Source organism: Pelodiscus sinensis, chromosome 4 (assembly GCF_052426305.1).
Source record: "Pelodiscus sinensis isolate ZL-2025 chromosome 4, ASM5242630v1, whole genome shotgun sequence".
Classification (NCBI taxonomy): domain Eukaryota; kingdom Metazoa; phylum Chordata; order Testudines; family Trionychidae; genus Pelodiscus; species Pelodiscus sinensis.
The window spans coordinates 55,314,139-55,338,196 of record NC_143055.1 but is presented as its reverse complement, the minus strand read 5'-3'; the positions used below and the strand labels follow the sequence as shown (position 1 = coordinate 55,338,196).

The 24,058-nt window shown below is 41.6% G+C and overlaps 1 protein-coding gene across 9 annotated transcripts in view; it reads right to left on the bottom strand.

Moving 5' to 3' along the window:
* The window catches only part of MICU3 (mitochondrial calcium uptake 3), a 104,154-nt gene that overhangs the window by 13,792 nt on the left and 66,304 nt on the right, over positions 1-24,058 (bottom strand). For 4 of the 9 annotated variants that reach the window (XM_075930351.2, XM_075930355.2, XM_075930354.2 and 1 more), the window contains 4 exons: positions 22,101-22,196; positions 13,087-13,187; positions 8,410-8,581; positions 2,454-2,562 (listed from right to left, as the gene is read on the bottom strand). In XM_075930351.2, the coding sequence (XP_075786466.2) occupies positions 2,454-2,562; positions 8,410-8,581; positions 13,087-13,187; positions 22,101-22,196 (478 nt within the window). Of the gene's footprint in view, positions 1-2,453; positions 2,563-6,043; positions 6,148-8,409; positions 8,582-13,086; positions 13,188-22,100; positions 22,197-24,058 lie in introns of all 9 variants that reach the window. The other 5 variants (XM_075930357.2, XM_075930358.2, XM_075930359.2 and 2 more) reach the window with 2 other exon arrangements.

Sequence of the window (24,058 nt, the reverse complement as noted above, 5' to 3'; positions counted from 1 at the left end):
TCAGCATAAACTTTCCAAGTGAACTGTATGTAATGAAATGCAAAAATATATTGCTAAGTTATGTTGTACATTTAAGCAATCAAAAATAAGGATCTGTGCAAATTACAGTTGAGTTTCTCAGTTCTGCATACTTTGACTTATATGATTACTAATGATTTTATATAGGAAAAAATATAGCATTAGATTCTGTACTGGTGAAACTGGAGAAAATTTATTGAAATCAGCACCAGCAGAGAATTTAGTTCATACGTTACAATTTACTATATTATAAATATGCACAGACATATTGTGTGAAAGCACATACTGTAATTAGAAAGTGTATCATAACCTATATCCGATGCATTATATTAGTCTTTATTATAAATAATGGACTTTAGATTTAGGTGGCTCTTCCCCTCCAACCTCTTTCCTTAAACCACCAAAACCCATGGCTACATATCTTAGGTGGTATATTTACTAAGTTTGGAGATGAAAGACTGTGCATGTTCAGAAGCAGATACTTCAGAGTATGTTTAAAAGCATTTTTTCAGTTGCTTATAACTTTGTGATCCAATCAATTGTTTAGGCTTATGAAACATGCATCCCTCAGTAAGGGCTTTTTACAACCCATAACCCACACACCCCTACCTTTTGGGCACTATACCTGCTTGGATTTCAGCAAGGCATCTGCTACAGTTCTACATAAAAAATAACTGAACTGGAGAAGATGGGAATTAATATGAAAACTGAAAAGTGGATAAGAAATTGACTTAAGGGGAGACTCCACCCGGACATGCCAAAAGGCAAACTGTCAGGCTAGAAGCAGTGAAATATGTTAATGGAACGCTATGCTGCACCTGGCAAGATATTTCCAGTAAAGACTGGGAAGTGTTACATTATACAAAGCACTAATGAGTTCTCTGGAACACTGTGTGCATTCCGGTCTCTCATGTCTTAAGAAAGGTTAATTCAAATTGGAACATATGCAAAGAAGGGCTAGTAGGATGATCAGAGCAATGGAAAACTTACTTTATGAGAGGAGTTATAAGGAGTTTGGCTTATTTAGCCTAATCAAACGAAGGCTGAGGGGAGGTATGGTTGATCTCTATAAATACATCAGAAGGATAAATCCTAGAGAGGGAGAAGTGCCAGTGCTGACAAGAAAAAATGGATATAAACTGGCTGTCAACAAGTTGAGGCTTGAAATTAGATGAAGGTTTGTAACCACCAGAGGAGTGAAGTTCTGGAACCATCTTCCAAGGGAAGCAGTGGGGACAAAAAACCTAACTGGCTTCAAGACTGAGCTTGAAAAGTTTATGGAGGCAATAGTATAATGAGACTGCCTACAATGGCATGTGGCCCATGTGTAACTGCTAGTAGCAAATATCCCCAATTGTCAGAGGTGGGGCAATAGATAGGGAGGGCTTTGCTTCAGATAATTCTTTCCCAGGTCTCTGTCTTGCCAATATGCTCAGAGTCCAACTGCTTACCATATTTGAGGTCAGGAAGGATTTCCCCCCTCCCACCACCAGATCAGATTGGCAGGGATTTTCTGCCTTTCTCTGTAGCATGCGACATAGGTCATTTGCCCATTTAAAGTAGAATAAATGATGGAGTCTATAACTGAAAGTCTTTAAATAATGATTTGAGGATTTCAGTAACTCAGCCAAAGATTATGGATCCATTACAAGAAGTGGGTTCGTGAGGTTACATGTCCTACGATGTACAGCAGGTCAGAATAGATGGTCACAATAGTCTTTTCAGGCTTTAAAGTCTGTAAGTGCATGAGTTATCTGTATGATATCTTCTAAAATTACAACAGCAAAATAAGAAAATAATTAGTATTAATCAAATTTAGATACAGGCAGTCCCCGGGTTACATGGATCCGACTTACATCAGATCCCTACTTACAAACGGGGTGAGGCAACCCCGCACTAGCTGCTTCCCCCCAGCAGACCAGGGAGACGCAAAGCTAGCGCCCCCCCCAGCAGACTAGGGAGATGCAGAGCGGCTTTTCTCAGCAGACACCTCAGCTTGAGAATAAAGGACTGAGGGAAGTGAGGTGTGGGAGAATAAAACTGAGCTCTGGAGAAATGCTTGGCTAGAGTTTCCCCTACAATATGTACCAGTTCCGACTTACATACAAATTCAACTTAAGAACAAACCTACAGTCCCTATCTTGTACGTAACCCGGGGACTGCCTGTATATATATTTTTAATTTTTAAAGGAAAAAGAATAATGTTAACTGTTTAAATAACAATGTTAAATGAAATGTTGAAAATGACAGCACTAACTTCTGATAAATAGCAGAAGTATTTTTATTTTCAAATATCAAATAAAACTCAGTTATATAGTTACATCCTATTTTTCCAGAGATATCTAGTTACAATGAAAAATTGCTAGGATAAGTGCAGCACTGCAAAGTTACAGAAAAGATCTGTTTTCATCACTAACAAAAATAATAATTCTCACCTTGTCCTATAGAACGATTTGCAAAATTATACATTTGCATTGCAATTGCAAAATCTTCTAGGTTGTTCAAAAACTGGAAAAATGATCTGAACTCATCAAATGTGATACCCTATTGAATAAAAGAACCATATCTGAATTAGTACTGTTAGAATAATCAGTAGAAATGACAAATGAATTATCAAATACCCATTAGAAGGTTGCATATAGCTATTTCATTTAGCGGTATATCTGACATCCACTAACATAAATGGGAATCTTGCAACTGACATGAATGAGAGCAGGACTTGTGCTGGCACTGGTTCTTACAGATTATACCACTTCTGTATGTCTCTTTCAGCTACAGGAAATTAATTTTAATTAATTTCAAAAAAATTAACTTACAATTAGATTGTGTCACTGATCAACATAATCATTAAACTATGAAAATTATGATGAAATGACCACATGTACATAAATGCTGTAATATCTTTACAGTTCAATATACATCACAAATATAGATATATAAATAATACACAGTATTACTGTAGCAATGTTGGATATTAACCCAGGTTATAAGCGATACAGGGTGAGAGGAAATATATTGGACCAACATTTGCTAGTTATAGAGAGAGAAAAGCTTTTGAACTTACACAGCTCTTCTTCAGGTCCATAAATAAATAGTTATAGATAAGCTGAATGAGTTCATAAGTATGTGTTGTGAAACTGAGTGAAGTTCTTTCCTGTGAATTTTGACATTCACATTTGTAGATACTTGAGCTTTCTTCAGCTGATGCTGACAAGCTTATATTGGAGGAGCGACGAGGAGTCCTGTGGCACCTTATAGACTAACTGAAGTGTAGGAGCATAAGCTTTCGTGGGCAAAGACCCACTTCGTCAGATGCATGTAGTGGAAATTTCCAGAGGCAGGAATAAATATGCAGGCCAGGATCAGGCTGGAAATTACCAGGTGGATCCAATCACCAGCAACTACACACCGCACCATAATAACTAGAACTCAGGAACCAATCCTTGCAACAAACCTCGGTGCCAACTCTGCCCACATATATATACACCAGCAACACCATCACAGGACCTATCCAGATCAGCCATACTGTCACTGGTGCATTCTCCTGCACATCCACCAACGTAATATATGCCATCATGTGCCAACAATGCCCCACTGCTATATACATCCCAAGGCCTGTGAGAGTGAGGGATCGTTTTCCAGGATAGGTTGGTAGATTGTCAATGGTGCGCTGGAGGGGTTTAAGCTGGGGGGCTGTAGGTAATGACTAGTGGTGTTCGGTTATTTTTTGTTTGGTTTTAAATAAAAGCAAAGACTACTGTATTCATCAAGTCAAACAATGAATTAAAATATCATTGAAGTTTGCACAGCATGCTTCAGAGTTACTAGCAGCTAGAATTAATTACAAATATGTACAACTATGATAGACTTGGTCTTCTCTGCAACTAAAAATACCCTGAGTAAATGGAAAACATTTGAATTTTATGCTGATTTAGACATTCTGTAATTATTCTAGCTAAAATTGTGGAACACGGAACTGATTTGCTATAGCCATCACAAACTGGTGGATGTGAACAGGTGTAAGGCTGTCGTGACCCATTTGCCTGTCTCATATTGTTAAATGGAAGGGAGGCCTGTCAAAATGGGGATCTTCTGGTATGAAAAACATTGAGTACCAGTGGTCTACACACTATACATTTTGAAACTTCAACCTTCTCAGTTGCCATGAAAACTGTTGCTTTGTATGAACTGATATTCAGGATAAAGTATTTTTGTGATTTGATCGAAGAAAGCCCTCACCAGCATCTCAGCATATTCTTCACAACCTTGCATGTAGAGGGGTTTTGTTTGGCCAGTGGGAATAAAAGGAGTTGTGGTCTTTTAAAGGTTTAACCCAAAGAGGGGAGGAAGAGAAGATAGGAGGAGTGGGGAGGTATCACTTGAATACCTGGGTGTGTCTAGACTATATGGCTCCGTCGACGGAGTCACGTAAAGTAGTTTACTTGACATAGCCAATAAAGCGGGGATTTAAATAATCCCCGCTTCATTAAAATAAAAATGGCTGCTGCGCCATGCCAACAATCAGCTGACGTGGTGCGGTCGACAAGGGAAGCCTTTGTTGACCGCTCCGGTATGCCTCGTGAAATGCCTTGTTGACCGTGCCGCATCTAGACTGCCGCGCTGTGCCGGATCAGCTGATTGTCGGCACAGTGCGGCAGCCATGTTTATTTTAATGAAGCGTGTATTATTTAAATCCCCGCTTCATTGACTATATGTTGAGTAAACTACTTTACATGGCTCTGTCGATGGAGCCATGTAGTCTAGACACACCCCTTAGGTATCACCTGGATGAAAGGGACCAGGTGAGCCTCGGGACCATGCACTCTTGAGGGAGGGATGGTATTTATATTTAGTTAATATAGTATACTTTTTTCTCTGTAGGCAAAGCCCTCATTTATATCATAGCAGTAGTATCCACAATCACATCTTCGGGATCAGAATAGGACCAGGTATTATGGTCTGCTGTAGACATTGCTCTAATCACCTGGAACTAGAAAGGAATTTCCCCCCTCATTGACAGATCAGCCTAGATAAGTTGGATTTTCTAATCTTTCCCACAGCAGGTCAAGGACCTCGTAGGGTAGGTAAGGAAGTATGGTTTGAGTGTCACAACTTGACATGTGATAGGCGCCCAGTGTAGGGGTCTGGTTCTCTGATAACTCTGCAAATCCAGTTTAAGGGAAGGCATCACACATGGAAGCTGAGGAAGGGGTTCTTATATATCTGGTACAGCTGGAAGAAAATCCCTTTCTCCAGTCTCTTAATCCTTAAATAAGATGAAGATCCCAGCAATGGGAACAGGCTGGAAACAGAGAGGGCTGACTACAGACTTCATCAAATATAAGTTGAAATGATTAAGGAAGGAATGATGACGTGCACTGAGTTATTACTGGATAGTTCCCAGATGAGTTACAGTTGCAGCATACTTAAACAGCATCCCTCACATGTTGTCATTCTCCCTGTGTGGTCAGGATCATGTGACGTGCACATACTCCACAATTTTTGCATTAATGCCAATAAAAATAAATAGCATGTTCTCTGCACAGAACAACTTTTACTGAAATCAACTGCAGTTTCAGGTGTTCAGTATCTCTCAAGAGCAGACCCACAACAATTGCTACAACAGGTCATCTTAAAGCTAGAAGAGGGGAAGGAGAGAGACAAAAAGGCAAAATTAAAATAAACTAAATAAGGGAGGAGTACTGTATATACAGATTTGATTATTTTTTTCCATTCCTAGGATAACTTATTTGTAAAAACTGAATATCTGTAGAACAACAAAAATATAATTCTGCAAATATTTTGACATGTGAAATGATCTAAATGGATTTCCCAGATTCCTATTTCATTTCCACGTAAAAGTGAAGGTAAACTTTCATTTATTGGGCAGATTATACTTTTAGCACAACAAAGTGGATTACGACTTGAATGTGGCAGTAAAAAAAAAAAAAAGATTAACTTCCATTAAGTGATGATATTTCTATTGTAATTCAAACTGCCCAGCAAACGAATCAATATTTGTTACCTCGTTAGCAAATGAAGGACATCTTCTGAACAGGGAACATGCCAGCCAAATGCATCAACATAAGTGTAGTCAGCCAAAATGACATCACATTGTTTTATAGGCTTCTGCATGTAGAGAGTCACAACAAGACTAACTGTGCCAATTGTGAATATAGCAGCATAACAATCTGGAGCCATTTTTTTGAAAATGGAATTCTTAGTTTTGCTTTTCTTTTAGATAAATATATAACAACATTATAATATTAAATAAGATGTCAGTCATAAAGGTTAACATTTTAAAAACATTTCCAAGTCACCTAGTGATTTGGAAGCCTAAGTCTCATTTTTAAAATCTGCAGAATATTCGAAGGAGTTACAGTACTTCATCCACAGTCATAAATGCATATTTCCAAAATCAACAGTATGTAACTGTAGAAAACTTAGACATAGCACAACATAGTGCATTTAGAATGATGGGAATTATAAGAAAAGGCAGGGTAATGTGCGTAAGTTCTCATTTGGATGACAGCTTATTAGCTACCAACAACAACAACAACAAACCGTATAGGGGACACATGGCGGATAGTTTCCCAGGCTGATGGTTCTGTTACAGAGAACAGCCAAGAAAAGAAATTGACCTTCAGAGAGTATTTCTTGTGTATAAATCAATGTATATACAGATATTTTCTTTTAAACTAAACTGTCACTTCAGTTATATACATGTCTTTACCCATGTTTGTGTGCCACTATTTTTTGCTACCAATGTGCTATGCATGTTTGTTAACTATTAAAAATAAAAAAAGAATTTTAACAACAAACTTCTGATTTCCCAAACAAACCTTCATCCATATACATAAGGGTTGATTTTCAACAACAAAGTATATCTGACTGCCACGCAGCAAAAAACACCACACTATACTAAAGCAAAATTCATTTCTACGGCATTGCAGAGGCTTTCAGAGAGTGAAAGCATTGTGCACTTTTTTAGCTCATATGTACAACGGGGTCCACAGAGGACAACTTTGTACCCTTAGTAAGAGGAAGTGAGTAGCTACTTTGCCCTAAAAGCAGACCAAAGAACAAACTGTTTCTTATAAAGTAACAATTTCTCCTCTGTTCCCCATGGATCTGAGGAGTTACTGAATTTCTTCACTCCTTTTTATGAGCCAGATTGTTCCTCCTGAGCCATGTACAAAGTCAAATTCTGTGGCTAGCAAGTGGGTGAGTTTGCAGAGCAAGACTCCTCATGCTTTCCACCCCATGAGAATAAGAATGAGAGTGGAAAGAATAATAGGTGAGTAACTTTACTCTTTTGTACAGCTTTGTACAGTTGAGAGTTGTGACAATCTCACCAAGAGCAATTGCTGTGGGTCATACAATTAAACTATTCATTTTTGTATGCTTAAATAAGGCACCTCTTATAAAAATAATATTCAGTGTTCTTTTATCTTAATTTTTTTAAATCTCATAGCTGTTTTATAATATTTTAATGGATTGGGGTTTTTCCTAATTGTTTAAGCTAATTGTCAAAGCATACTTACTGCTTTTAGTCTCACAAGCGGAACTGTCAATACTATCAAAATGTGTAGCCATTTTAAACAAAGCCAGAGTGTTTGCAAAGACATTATTACCCTGATCCATCTATAAACACAAATAGAAGAAATATATCCAAAACATCCCATACCCTAAGAGGTACTTGTAACACAAGCTCTATTTGTTTGCACTGATGCATTCAGCTACCACTAGATTTTTCTATTGCTCAGATACACTACCAACAACACATCTGCTAAATAATGAAGGATTAACTACCTAATGTTCTTTATTTTTCTCAGTTCACAAATTCTTTGAAAATATCTCTTCAGCCACTGATAAGAAACACTCACTCATCAAGGCTATCTACAAATGACCCACTATTAAGACAATTATAGAATTAGGTAAAGAGTGTCAACATTGTTTCTGAAAAGATGATACTAAGGTGGTAGGTAGCAAAAAGAAAAAGGCAGAAAAATGTGATTTTCTCATTAACAGTGAAAAGTCTCATTATTAGGTAATTTCATTTCCTTACAGCACTTAAGCACATTGCTGTTGAAATTGAAAGTTTATATAGTATTAAGGTACTAGTTTTAAACACCTCAAAATAATTATTAGCTAATTCCCCTGACACAGTTCCTTGTTATTTAATTATATGCATTTTAAAAATACTGTGTCATTCACTGTGGATCTTGTTAAATTGAAGATGCAAAGTAGATGATCAAAGATACTTAAGGTGAAATCCTGATGCTACCAATGTCAATGGCAGAACTCCCATTGATTTCAATGGCACTGAATTCATCCTTAGGATTTGGGGGTTTTATCTGCAGCACATCACTGTAGTATCTGAGCACTTACCTTTTCTTCAGGGATCCTGCAACGTACATTTTCTAGGTAACTTGATGTATTTTCCACATTTGTATATCTCAAAAGAATATGAGCAAAGTCTTCCTCACTGATGGTATTCATCCCATTAGAATAGGAAAGGAATTCTATTTCTAGAACTTCAGTTTGTAGGTTATCCATAAATCTAAAGAACAAACATGAGACAAAAAGTACTTTGCTTTTCTACAACTCCTTTCATCCAAAGATCTCAAAGCACTTCACAATTTCAATAACTCAACCTCACAAACCCCCTTTTTAGAGAGATAGCCATATAAAAAGCAAACACTGGTGGTACCGGTGAAGAAGCAGAAGTCAAACCTTCCAAAATTAAAAAAGTGAGTAGTACTGTGGCATCTTAGAGACTAACAAAAATATATGGTATCATGAGCTTTCATGGGTAAGACCCACTTCATCAGATGAGTTGGAGGGAAAATAACAGAATCCAAGATATCATATATATAGTAGCCCAATGTCTGTGACGCTGTAACACTGTAGAGTTACAAGTTGCCTCTAGGGGGCACTATTGTCTCCCATCGTGGCGCTCAGCTGACTTCTGTGCCGCTCAGGCGGGCTGCCGCGGGGGATCCCAAACAGCCACTTGCTCCACTTGCTCCCCCGCGGCGGCCAGGCTGAGCAGCGCAGACCTCAGCCGAGCACCACGGCGGGAGGCGAAAGGGGGTGGGGCCTGGCCATGTAAGTTACTGCCCTGGCAGGAGGGCAAGAGGGGCGGGGCGGTGACGTACACGGCCAGGCCACGCCCCCTTTCCCTCCCACCGTGGCGCTCGGCTGAGTTCTGCGCCGCTCAGCCAGGCTGCCGTGGGGGAGCAAGCGGCTGTTTGGGTTCTCCCGCAGGGGAGTGGCACAGAACTCAGCCAAGCGCCACGGTGGGAGGAGAAGGGGGGCGGTGACATACACGGCCCCATCCTCTGGCCATGTACATCACTAGGGTTACCAGGTAGGGTTAAAAAAAATAAACGGACACACTTGATTAGGGGCGGGAGCAGGGAGGGACCGGCCGGGAGAGGAGTGGGGCTGGCTGGCAGGGGGCAGGAGGGACCAAGGGGGACGCGTGGGAAGCAAAGCTGGTCGGGGGTGGAGGTCGGAGGCCACAGGGCTGGCTGGCGGGAAGCAAAGCTGGTCGGGGGTAGCGAGGCTGGCCATGGGAGATCGGGAGGAGGAACTGGCTGGCAGGAGGTGGGGAGAGGGAATCAGCCTGAGGGGAGCCGGACTCACCGGGCACGTGCAGATCCCAGGGTGCTGCCCGCCCTGCTCATAGTCCCAGCGAAGCAAGTCCAGCTGCGGCTCCAGCACGTGCTGGAACAGTGCTCAGGAGCAGGGACGAAGCTTCCCCTGCTTCCCAGAGGCAACTAGAGGCTCCCAGCGCCGATCACGCCCTGCCTCCCAGCCACTCCCCCACCCCCACCAGGCTTCAGTCTGGCACCCAGCCAGAGAACCCCAAAATACCGGACATTGTACATGTCTGGTATTTTCTGATTTTTTTTTACCAGACAGAAGGCCCAAAAACCAGACTGTCTGGTAGAAAACCCAACACCTGGAAACCCTATACATCACCGCTCCGCCCCCCCTTTGCCTCTCTCCGTGGTGCTCGGCTAAGTTCTGTGACGCTCAGCTGGGCCGCTGCAGGGGAGCCCAAATGGCCACTTGCTCCCCCCGAGGGCCACGACAGGAGGCAAATGGGGGTGGGGCAGTGACGTGCGGCGTGACAGTGGCTCCAGGCCCCGCCCTCTGGCCATGACCATCACTCCCCACTCTCCTTGCTGAGCGCCACGGCGGTAGGCAAAGAGTGGCGGGGCAGTGACGTACACACCCAGGGGGCAGGGCCTGGATGAGCATGCATCTCCGACGGACACAGAGGAGAGCGGAGACAAAGGGTATGTCTACACTACCCTGCTAGTTCGAACTAACGGGGTAATGTAGGCATACCGCAATTGCAAATGAAGCCCGGGATTTGAATTTCCCGGGCTTCATTTGCAATTGCGGTATGCCTACATTACCCCGCTAGTTCGAACTAGCGGGGTAGTGTAGACATACCCAGAGTGAGAGACAGGCGGGGGAGAAGAGAAAGACAGACAGAGAGAGAAGCAGAAGGCAGAGGAGATCTGAGAAAGAGAGGAGGAGGCAGTGGGAGGGAGAGAGAGAGATAGAGTGAGAGACCGGAGGCTCAGGAGAGAAGATGGACGTGGAGGAGAGACCTGAAACTCCCGTCTTATGACGGGGTAATTGGCTAGTATATAGATATAGATAGATAGATAGATGTACGTATTCTGCATATATATATATATATATATAGGACCCAGGATAATGAAGCTAATTACAGGGCTGGATGTGTCCCATTTGTAGCTTTTCATGTGAAAACACAGATGTCAAAGGCAGAGGAAATTGGCTTTATAATGCATTAGCTCCTATTAGCCGGGAACAGTGATCCACGACCAACAGGAGCTGCGACTGGCCATATCAGTGGACATGCAGGAAAATAAAGCATCTGGTGGCCCACCAAAGGCTAACCGTGCAAAACTGCATCTGGCCCTCAGGCCACTTACAGCCCACCCCTCAGCTAGAGGGAGGTGAAATAAGTGTAATATTTATTAGTATAGAACTGTGTATTTCTTGTCTGATTAAATAAAGAATATTAATGTGTTAGGACTTGTGCAAAATCTGTCTGTCTATGTTATATGCTATACTTACCACGTCTCCAGAAACAAACTGTAACCCGTAAGGCTCACAACTATACAGGCAGTCCCTGGGTTACGTACAAGATAGGGATTGTAGGTTTGTTCTTAAGTTGAATTTGTATGTAAGTCGGAACTGGCGCCTAGATTCAGCCGCTGTTGAAATTGACCAGCAGCGGCTGAATCGGCCACGCCTGGGGCAGAGCAGCTGGAGTGCTGCTGGGTTGGTCTGGTAGCGCCGACCCTTGGTGCGGCGGGACCAATCCGGCAGCACCCCAGCTGTTCTTGGGGACGCCTGGGGCAGAGCAGCTGGGGTGCTGCTAGGTTGGTCCCGCAGCGCTGCTCCTCGGCGCTACTGGACCAACCCGGCAGCACCCCAGCTGCTCTACCCCAGGCGTCCCCAAGTCAGCCACTGCTGAAACTGACAGCGGCGAGAAAAGCCTGGTCTGCTGGGGGGGGGGGGGGACCGCGCTAGCTGCACGCCCCCCAGCAGACCAGGGAGATGCGGAGCGGCTTTTCTCGCCATGGAGGATGCGGGCGGCGGGACCACCGAGACGCACCGCGGTCCCGCCGCCCGCGTTCTGCGTGGCGAGAAAAGCCACTCCGCGTCTCCCTGGTTTGCTGGGGGGGGGGACGACGCTAGCTCCGCATCTCCCTGGTCTGCTGGGGGGAAGTGTCCCCCGCGCCACTGGAGGCGGCGACAGAGGGGGAGGCACCGCGCACTAGCTGCGCCCACCCCCCCCGTTCGTAACTAGGGGTCCGACTTAAGTCGGATTGACCTAACCCAGGGACTGCCTGTAATGTGATTCTGGGAGACCAGGTGTTTCAGATGCTGACTTCTGGTTTTGCTGGTGGGTGTTTTCTGCCTTCAGATTTCATTGTGCACCATGTATGTGCTCTTGCCACCTACTGGATACTGAGCGCTCATATTTTTCGGTGTGTGTGTGTGTGTGTTCTCTAATCTTTCCATCGCCATGCAGAATACATTTTGTAATGTGCACTGAAGCATGTGCACCATGAGTAGAAACACATTCTGCTGCTTCTGGGCACTCTGCTAATCAGTGGAACCAGTGGCTATGACAGGTGTTTAAGCTACTAGAATATCTTGGGGTGGGGAAGAGAAGTGAGAGAGGATCCAGGGCTGGACCTCAGGCTTTAGGCAAGGTAGGCTGAGGGACTCTATTTCTATCAAAGGATAACCGATAGTCAGTGTTCAGGAAATGTACCAGAGAGACCAATGGAAGAAACAGTGTTTCAGCCTGCTAAGACCCAATGAAGCGTAAAATGCCTAGGTTTTCAGATGGCTGGATTCCCACACAGCAATCTGACAAGTGCTCATGAGGGGGCAGGCAACTGGATCTGTGAAAACCCGTGTATTATCTTTTAGTAATTTTTTATTTTTAAATGATAACCACTGAATGGCTCTAACAGAAAAGACAGATGTGAAGACAAAATCTGTGACCCAAAGAGGTAACAAGCAGAAAGAGGGAAGAGGAAAAACAACTTATGTGCTGCACCTCCTGCAGCCTAGCACAACTTTTGTACAGCAGAATAAATAATGACACAGGAGGAGGGCATTAACTCATCACGGGTGTAGGGGTAAAAATACCACCTACTGGACAATAAATCCTACCTTTCAGAGTGTTGCATTTTTTGAGTCAACATACATAACTAATAACCTTGTCTGATTAACTTGCAAAAAACTCATGATAGAGAAATGTTTATTTGACCTTCATTAAAACCAAACCAACCTAACAAATTTTCAGTTCTGTGTTATCATCTTCAAACTTTCTTCAACATTGTTTTAAATCTTTTTCAGCAGAAAAGAGAAAGCCAAAGAAATGTCTCATAAAAAGGAGTATAAAGAAAGAGTTACTTTCTTTAACTAGATATATTATTTATATATTATTCCTAACATATATGGAAGTCTTTATATATAAAGTATAAAATCAAAGCTCACCTATAAAAATCGTCAAAGTTTAGCTCAGCCTTTCCCTTCTTGCCAAAAAAATGCACAAGCAGTGTAGTATCAGATAGCAAACTTGAGATGTCATCTGCACGCTTAAAACCATTAGAATAATAAAATTAGTTAAGGTTCTATTTGCTTTACAAAAGCTTTATCAAAGAACGCATTTTATACCCAGTATTTAGCACAAAAGAGAGACCTGCATTTATGCAGAATATGAATTAGAATATGAATTAGTTGCATCTTACGTTCACAGTGTTAGAAAGGTAATTATAGTATTCAGATTTGTGAAGTTATTTTAGTTATTATACACTTTTGATACAAAACATTCACTTGTTAATTTCAATTAGTATAACACTTAAAAACTCCAATGATGTTAGTGGAAAATATCATGAAGAAAATTCATGAAAAATAAAATCAGAAACTTTAGGGGAAAATAGAGTATAAAAAATGGTTACGTACCTTCTCGTAACTGTTGTTCTTTGAAATACGTTGTTCATGTCTATTCCAATTAAGTGTGTGCATCCACACATGTACAGTGGTGTTGCATTATTATATTTTAATATGAGCAGGCAGGTCACCCTTGAACCCACTGGTGTGCGTTTGCCCCAAATTTGATGCAAAGTGGGCCATGTGAGGTGTCAAACAAAAACTTATGCACAGCTGACTCTGTCTAGGATACTCATGTATTTGCACTATCTGTGTGTGTAAAGTTATGAATATGTGCTTTGTATTTATATATTACATGTTTTCTGCTGGGGGGGAGGCATTTCTCAATACTGCAGGGACAAAGTCTCTTAATTGTTGCCAATTGACACCTGAGGAGCACACTTTGGCTTCTTCCCTGAGAAGGACAGACCCAAGGACACCATGGCTCCTTGCCTAAAAGGGAAAGAAGCTGGTTTGTGGGTCATGTAACCAGCCCGTAGTTTGGGGGGGAGGGGCATGAGCACCCAGGAGAAGGAGATTATAAAGGTATCAGGAGGGTGCCTCTATCTTGTCTTCAATCCTGCTCCTGATTCCGGAAGCAACCCTGCTAGGGACAGAGAACTGGGAAGGATCTGATGACCTATCCTGATATAGGATGTACAACACAGGCTTTTAAGCTGGCAGTTTGTTACATCTCTGCTAAGAGCCTGCATCAAGAACTGGGTAACTGATGTATGTAATGTATTCTCTTTAACAATCTCAATCTTTTCTTTCTTTTTTATTATTAAACCTTTAGATTTTAGTTTCCAAAGGATTGGCACAGTGTGCTCTTTTGGAAGATCCAAGGTATAAATTGACCTGGAACTGGCTGGTCCTTTGGCACTGGGAGAACCTGTTTGGAGTTGGTGAGATTGGGTTTTTTAACCTCTCATTTGTATAATGTGTCTGGTTGTGTCACAGGTAAAGCTGGAGTATCTAAGGGGTTTTGCTCGTGAGGCTTCTTGCTGGCCAAAATGGCAGCTGAAGTGCTCTGTGTGACTGGTTTGATGCCTTTTAGGGAAAGGACTCCAGTGTTGGGCTGTAAGCAGCCCTGTTTTTGAACAATTCACCCTTTCTGACCCTCTCACTGGTATCCAAACCCGACCTGTTATATTACAAGTGGCCAGAAGATTTTCCCATAGCAGCACCCATAGGGTCAGTTAGGGCACCCCCTGAAGTTGCACCTCCATGGCACCCAATAAAGCACCTTGTCAACAGCCCCCTACACAGTTCCTTCTTGCTGGCTACTTTGACAGAGGGAAAGAATGGTGGGTATTGAAATAGACATGAACACCACATCTCAAAGAACAAGAATTATGAGAAGGCATGTAATCATTTTTTCTTCTTAGAGTGCTTGTTCATATGTATTCCAGTAGTTATTTCACAAGCAGACGGTTAGGAGATAGGGCTGGAGCCAACTACTGGTGGAACATAGCTAAATTAAATGAGGCATCATCCCTGGTTTGCTAAATAATGCGAGGTGAAGGTATGGATGGAGGATTACACAGCATCTTTACAGATCTTGTTAGTGGGGACCTGAGACAAAAAGGCAAAAGAAGCAGCCTGCCCTCTGGTGAGTGTGCTGTGATGGGTGGTGCAGGGATACTGTACGTCTTGGATATAGGACGTAATCCATGATAAATTGCTCTGGGCAGAGAACAGTTGGTCCTTCATCCTACCTGTGATTGTGACAAATAGTTGGACAGATTTATGGAACACTTTAGTTGTCTCAATGTAGAGGGCTAGGACCCTACAGACATTGAGGAAGTTCAGCTTCTGTTCCCGGGGAGTAGAGTGGTTTGGGATAGAACACTGGTAGGAAAATGTCCAGATACAGGTAAAATTATGACACTACTTTTCAAAGAATAGCCAGATGAAGCTCGAATTGGACCTTGTCCTTATAGCACATGGTGTAAAATGACTCTGATGTCAGGGACCTTGACTCAGATACTCTCCTGGCCAAATTTATGGCCACTAAAAAAGCTACCTTATAGGAGAGGCACAACATTGAGCAGTTTGCTAATGGTTAAAAGTCCCATGAGCCTAGAAAAGACCAAATTAATGTCCCAAACTGGGACAGGCTGACATATGTGCAGATTACGTCTGTTCAGACCTCTCAGAAAGCAAGTAACCAATGGATTTGTGAACACTGAATGGCCATTTGACCCTAGGTGGAATGCAGAGATGGCCACCAACTGTACCCTTATTGAAGGAAAGGAAAAACCTTTTTGCTTTAGGTGAAGGAATAGTCCAAAATGAGAGGAATTAGGGCCAGCATAGGAGAGGAGCGATGCTGAATAGCATCAAGATAAAAAAATTGTCTGATTTTCTCTGAGCAGGTCAGCTTGTGGGGCTCAACCATGGAGCTTCCATGCTGTGAGGTGCAGGGATTTGAGGTTCAGATGCTGAAGGCATACTTGTTCTTGTTCAAGAGGTCTTGAAAGAGCAGTAGTGTGATTTTTGTCTCCACTGACACATCTAGGAGCAATATGAATCACAGGTGACAAAGCCATGCTGGAACTCTTACTATGACTTATGTTTGCTCTCCTGATCTTCAGGAGTACCCTGTGTAAGGGAGGGATATGTGGAAATGGACACAGAAGGGGACCCTGCCAATGAATAAGGAACATGTCTGCTGTGGCGCTCCTGCTGAGGTTCTGGAAGGAACAGAACTGTTGACAATTCCTGTGAGGTTTGTGGTGAAGAGGTCCATAAGGAGAAAGCCTCACTTCTGGAAAACTGACTCCATCACATCCTGGTAGAATGACAACTTGTGATTGTGAATGGACCTACTGAAGTGGTTTGCCAAATCACTGTACACACTAGGGAAGTATGAAGCCTGCAGGTGTATTGAATGTTCTACATACAAGTCCCAGGGTTTCAGGGCTTCTTGACACAAGCATATACCTCTATATTTGTTCCTACAGAACATTTCTGTCATGTTTACTGTCATGACAGAGACATATTGACCTGTTAAGAGAGCATGAAATGTCTGACACGCCAGCCATCATGCCTTGAGATCTCTGACATGGATATGAAGGGCTAGGTCCACCTGTAACCACAGGTGAGCACTCCATCCCAAGTCTGAAGCATCCGAAAATAATGATAGGGGACAGTTGAGGGCTGGTGAATAGGACCCCTCTGCAAACCTCTTGAGGATTGAGCCACCACAGTAGGGAGTCTAGCACTGAGTCCAGTAAAGATACAATCCTGCCCAATTTGTCTTGCTGATCAATACACTAATGCTAACTGAGACTGCAGAGGTCAGAGCCTCAGTCTGGCATGCTGTACGATGCAGGTGCATGCTGCCGTGTGACCTAGAAGCCTGAGGGCAGTTTCTTGCTGTGGTAGTGGGAAATTGTCAGAGGCTTCAATTGATATTTGACATGGCCTGAAATCATGACTCTGGCAGGAAAGCTCTGGCCTGAGTTGAGTCCAGAACTGTTCCTATTAGCTCCAACCTCTGGACCAAGAGCAGAGTGGACTTCTCCTCCTTTATGCGGAGACGGAGGCTGTCTGATGAACCTGAGATTGGCTGATCAACAAGTGCAAGCCTATCGTCAAGGCAGGAAAACACTTGAACCCGGTGTCTGCACAGGAACATGGCCACAACTGCCATGTATTTTGTGAAAACTCACAGTGCTGAAGACAGGACAAAGTGGAGGACTGTAAATTGGTAGTGCATCCCATGAACAGGAGGTACTTCCTGTGGGCGTGGGCAATAAATATGTGGAAGTATGAGTACTTTAAGTCGAGGGTGGCATACTAGTCTGCTGGATCCAAAGAGGGAGGGAGATGGGCCTGGGACAGTCCTGGATGGGGGGTGCCCCCAGTCAGGCCCTGTCACCTGATTGGTGATTCTGTCTCTTTTGTATGGTTTTAAATGGTAACATCTGAGGGAATGAGAAGAGAGGAGTTTGGATATGATAATCATCAATGGAAAAATTATTTAAAGTCCTCAATACACATAAAAGATTTGAGAGATATCAGCAAAGAAAGAGAGACAGCTACTTAGTAAAACATGTAGAGGACCTAGTTTGATTGGATTTGTCAGATAAAGAAAAAATATTTATCAAAGGATGACAAGGATGTGAAAAATCCCAAGTTCTTCTGAGTGGAATGACTGAGAGCTGATCTTCAGTTGGCATAAACTGGCAAAGCTCTACTGAAGCTAAGAACTGGTCCTAAAACTACACATTCTAAGAATAACCTAGGAATAAGCATTACTAAGACTATTCAGATATATGAAACTTGGTTCATTATGAAGAGATAAATTGCAATAGAAAAATAACATTAAAATACATTTCCTCGGCTGCATAATGTTAGGGATGTTAAATTGCGGATAACTGACTAATAGAGTACCATTTGACTAGTCGATAGGGCATTTCCGGCTTTGTAGTGTAGAAACAGCTGTAGGGCTGTTGTTACACTTTAAAGGCCAAAGCGCTACATGGAGCCCGGGGAGTCCCCAGCTGATCCCTTTGAAACTCTGGGAGGAACCTGACACCTGGCTCCTGCAGCTGGGGACTGGGCTCCACACAGCGCTGCCATTTTGAAACACTGGGAGGAGCCTGATGCCCAGCTCCTGCGGCAGCATTTCAAAACAGAAGCACTGCGTGGAGCTTGGGCTCTATGCGGTGCTGACACTCTGAAGTATCTTCTTCTTCCCCGCCCCCTTGCTGCCACTAGTCAACAAGCTTGTCGACTAGTCGATAAGCATTTGTTTAACGGATAGTTGACTAGTCCTTCACATCCCTACACAGTGTGAAGGGATTATTATTTAATATCCATATTTTGTCCAAATTCTTGAAGACATACTGTATTCAAGTTTGAAGGTTTTAAAAATTTACCTATTACAAAAATAATGTTTCATATATACTAGCAGTACTTATTAGTAATTGAAGAGAAGATATTGAAGAACAAAAAAAGGAAGAACAACTACTAACAACAACAAGCCCTTCCCTTTCATTATCCAAGAAATTAAGGAAAGGAGAGATACCTTTAATAGTTTAGTAAAATCTGTTTTGGATTTTCAAGTTTATATTTCACAAACTCTATCTTCCTCTTTATTCTTTTATTTTTCTCCAGAGAGAAAAAGGATGGCAAAATATACATCTGTAGAAAAATACTTTATTTCCTTCAATTAAGATAGATCTACTCCTAAAATTAATTCATTAACTAGAGAACAATAATCACAGAGTATTTTGTCCTTTAAGACTCTGTTGTCCTTCACTATCAGGCATAATGCATTGTAACAGAGATACCCTTGATTTTTGGTATCTTTTAAACAAACAAACTTCCTACTATATTCAAGCAATTTCTCTTGTGCACCCTGAACAGATATCAAATCTTAAGTTACAGCCTTTCATCCTGTAATTTTTTGTAATAACCAGCATATTAGTTAAAACAAGCACACACCCTGAAACTAGAAGTCTTTCTATACCATTTCTAGTTGGTCCAGGGCTAGCCCTACCATGAGATGAACTGAGGCAGTCGCCTCAGGTGCCAGACTTGGGGGGGGGAGGGGACGCCACTAGGACCCAGAGTACAAAAAACTGTGTCTGCTGCTGGTGCATATGTAGGTAGCAGAGCAGTACCATGAGAGGAGTAGAACAGGAAGAAGGCAGAATTGAGATATTTCAAAGTTTTGGCCCAAGCAAAGGGGCATGGGAGCATCATTTGAGCTCCCTGCCTCATGTGCCAAAATTTTGTGGGCCGGTCCTGAGTTGGTCAGTCTTAAAAGAAACCAAAAAAACCACCAATATGCTTTTAAAGAATCACTAGTAATTGAAAAGTATTTCTATGGCCCTTTTCTTAAAAGCATTATATAACTTAAATTTCATAAGGGGTGAGCCTAAAATGATAGCTTTATCCTTGTAATTCTATTGTTCAAGGTAAAATGAATTCTGTTTTATAACAGGAAACAATGCAATGAAAGAACACAATTTATTTTCATGTAATAAGATAACAATTCTACTTTGAGTTATTTAAAATCTTTTAAATGAGAACAAGGATTTGGCTTATCTGTCTTTGTTAAAAGATATTTTACATTAGTTCTAAGATACCTAATATAAACAGAAGCATAAAGGCAGACAACACATAACTAGGACACTGGAGTTATTTTTGCAGCTCTTCAAGGAATTTTGCACCCTTAACAAACTATTTTAGTTTTTTGCACCATCATTTCCCCATCCTTGAGAGAAATAATAAGTATGCATATTTGTAAAGAGTTTTCAAATCCTTGAAAAAAAGGCAGTAAAAAAAATCACTGATGTCAATGGGAGTCTTCCATAGTGAGTACAAAGTATGTATGTTATATTCCATGTGGACAGAGATACTTCTGCACAGTCTTATATTTTTCAAATGATTTAGCAACTTCAGTAATTTGCAATATTCATTCAGAATTAATCCAAAAGCTGAGCTCACTGGTGTTTAATTCCACTGGCCTGTTAGGAATAGGCTGTAGGATTACATAGCTTTATTCATTCCTCCAAAAGAGATACCAGAGAATCATGATGGGAAGCCTTTCCTCTTCCTGAAGAGCCCTCTTTACGGAATCTGACAAGAACGTATTTTATCTCCCCTCCTTTTCACAAAGTAACACTTGAGGAGGCTGCCAGACAGCATAGACTCCAAATGATAACTAGTTTTATGTCAATTTTCAGCATAAAAGTCTGATGTTAAGGGTGCCTCAGAGAGATATGGATATGGAAGAAAGCTAGCAGACTCAGGCTTAAAAAAACCAAGCAAGACAGGAGTTATTCTAATGAGTAGTGGAAAATACTGTAACCAAGGACATTCAAGTTGTATTCAGTGATGCATGTCAGCTGACAGTACTTATGCAAATGTTCATGGAAGAATGCTGAAACTGGATGTTGGTCAGTTTTAACTATTGCAGCCTACAAATGTCAGCATAATGCACTTTAATTATGTGTCTAATTGCCTACTGGATAGGTTCACATTAAAAAAGCTTGTAAAGAATACTAAACTAATACTATTGTGCAGATGAGTGTTAAATTTTGCTCATGTACATACAACAGAAGTAGAGAAAGTCTGGACCCGGTTCTGCCTGCTCTGCAATACTTTAAGCTTTCTCAGATGCTTGGAGGTACTCTCAGTGTGGGAGAATCCACAGGTGACTATAAAACAGCTTCTGTGCTTCCCTCACTAATGGCCCCATTGTGATTTGCATGGCTTGAGATAGAGGCATTACTGGGGAGCTGCTACAGGTGGCCTGCCTCAATTTATGGCAACTTCCTTCACAATGTAGCTGAACACAGAAATGCTTTTAGAGGATCTGTCCTTTAGACTTTCTTTTAAATTGTCAATGTAAAGAAATATTCACATTCTATTTGTTCATTTTTTTGAATTAATAATTAAATATGCTTTTAATGTTTATTATAATTTAGACACCTACATATATTAATGTTTGATGGAACAGAGATATTGCTAGTCTTTCATGACCTTGAAAAATCTAGACTGAGATTAACATATGCAATTGTTTTAACTGTCTGAAAAACCCTCACCTCACTCCTGAATCCCACCTCCGTCCCAGCCTCCACACTCTCACCCTGCTCCAGCACCTAACCTCCCTTCCAGTCTCTGCTCCCTCATCCCGTTCCTGCACCCCACCTCCTGCCCAGTCCCCATACCCTCACCCTGTCCCTGCACCCTATATCCCTCTCAACACCTGCACCCCCAGCCTACTCTTATATCCTACCTCCTGTATAGATCCCGCATTCCCACCCCAGTCCTGCACCCTACTTCCCATCCAGACTCCGCACCTTTACCCCAATCTTAGACCTAAATCCTGCAACCCTACCCTACCCTACTTCTGCACCCTACCTCCCACTCAAACCCTGAATCCCCACCTGCTCCATGGCAGCTCCTTCGCACACACTGAGCCCCTCATTTTTGGCTCAGCCCAAAGCTTAGAGAGCCCCCAGAACAGTTAAAGCAGCCAAGGGGTAAGCCCTACTCCGTAGTGACCTCCCCCATTCCCCTGTGGGGCTGAAGTTTGAGGGGAGTGAGGAGTCTCTTTTTTCCCCTCCTGCCTCTCTGTTGGGGGGCTACATCTGTAAGGGTCCCCCTTCTCACTTAGAGGCCAGGTCAGTGAAGTTTTGTTTTTTGCTTCTCACTTTAGTGTTGCCCCTCACTGATTTGTCTGTGGATCAGTGTTCCTGGCCCAAAAAAGGTTCTCAACCTGCCCTCAATGAAAACAGATTCCTAGGTTTCATTTATATAGCAACCATGGTTATTTTTTTAAAATTAATATTAGATAAGTATCCTTACACCAAAGATAAACTTGATCTTCCAAATCTTCCAGCAGATGAAGCTAGCACACTAGAAAGGACAATTTCAAGTAATGCCAACTGCATTCAGCCACATTTATTTCATATGACAACTTTCCCATAAACACTGTTTTAAAATTTTAAAAAAGAAAAGAATTAATATTCACAACAATAGGGAAAACATTAAAATAAAAAGAAAAGAAATAAAATGGCAATTCGTTCAAGGACCAGACAGAGGTTTTATTATACCTCTGCAAGGTCCGAAAAGAGAGCTTGGCTTGTGCTACGTCTCAATGTATCCCAATAGCTTCTGGGGACAAGGTCCTTCCCATCTGTCTTAAGTACCTGCAGAAGTTTCAAGAAGCACAACTGTTTGAAAACCAAAAAATAATTAAAAAGAACAGCTTACACACTTTAAAATCTGTTAAAGCCAATGAACAAAAATAAGACTGAATGAGTTTACTCTTGTTGTTTCCTGCACAAAGAAAAGTTTTATGTAACACTTCTATAAACTCAAGCCATTTTCAAACCGCTAATAGTATCAATATCTGTTACCGTCTTAGTCACAATGTGAGGATTTACCAAACTTAAGCAATTAATGCAAAACAAATTACCTAGATTAAAAAAGTCACAATCACAATTTTAATCATACTGCTAAACAATGATAGAATGTCAATTTAAATGTATTATAAATATTTTCTATATTTCAAATACATTGATCTCAATTGCAACACAGAATACCACTGTACAGTGCTCACTTATTATTTTTATTACAAATAGTTGCACAATAAAAAGTATTTTTCAATTCACCTCATACAAGCATTGTACTGCAATGTCATTATAGTGAAAGTAGAATTTACAAATGTAGAATTTTTATTTCTTCATATAACTACATTCAAAATCAAAACAATGCAAAACAAATTAGAGTCTACAAGTCCACTCAGTCTTATTTCTTGTTCAGCCAATCTCTAAGACAAATAAGTCTGCTTACATGTACAGGAGATAATGCTACCTGCTTCATAGTTACTAGGCCACTGAAAGTGAGAACAGGCATTTGCATGTCACTGTTGTAGCTGGTGTTGCAAGATCAGATGTGCTAATGCATTCACCTTCATTTTTCAACTTGTAGATTGTGCTTTTAAAAATCTTTTTTTACAGTGCATCATTATTTTATAGCTTTCTTTGATAGGATAACAAGTCTTGTGGATAAAGGAGAAGCAGTGACATGATATACCTAGAATTTAGGAAGGCATTTGATATGGTCTTATATGACCTTTTTGTCAATAAACTAGGCAAAAACAACTTAGATGGGACTACTATAAGGTTGGTGCATAACTAGCTGGACAACCATTCTCAGAGAGTAGTTATTTACGGTTCACAGTCATGCTGGAAGGGCATAACTCGTGGGGTTCCGCAGGGGTCAGTTTTGGGACCAGTTCTGTTCCGTATCTTCTTCAACAATTTAGATGACGGCATAGAGAGTATGATTATTAAGTTTGAAAATGATACCATGCTAGAAGGGGTTGCAAGTGCTTTGGAGGATAGGCACATAATTCAAAATGATCTGGACAAATTGCAGAAATGGTCTGAGGTAAATAGGATGAAGCATAATAAGAGCAAATGTAAAGTACTCATAAGAGAACATAAGAATGGCCATACTGGGTCAGACTAAAGGTCCATGCAGCCCAGTACCCTGTCTGCTGACAGTGGCCAATGCCAGGTGCCCTGGAGGGAGTGAATCAAATAGGTAATGATCAAGCGATCTCTCTCCTGCCATCCATCTCCACCCTCTGACAAACAGAGGCTGGGGACACCATTCCTTATCCATACTGGCTAATAGCCATTTATGGACTTAACCTCCATGAATTTATCTATTTCTCTTTTAAACCCTGTTATAATCCTAGCCTTCACAGTCTCCTCAGGCAAGGAGTTCCACAGATTGACTATGCACTGTGTGAAGAAGAACTTCCTTTTATTTGTTTTAAACTTGCTACCCATTAATTTCATTTGGTGGCCCCCAGTTCTTATATTATGGGAACAAGTAAATAATTTTTCCTTATTCACTTTCTCCACACCACTCATGATTTTATATACCTCTATCATATCCCCCCTTAGTCTCCTCTTTTCCAAGATGAAAAATCCCAGTCTCTTTAATCTCTCCTCATATGGGACCCATTCCAAACTACTAATCATTTTAGTTGCCCTTC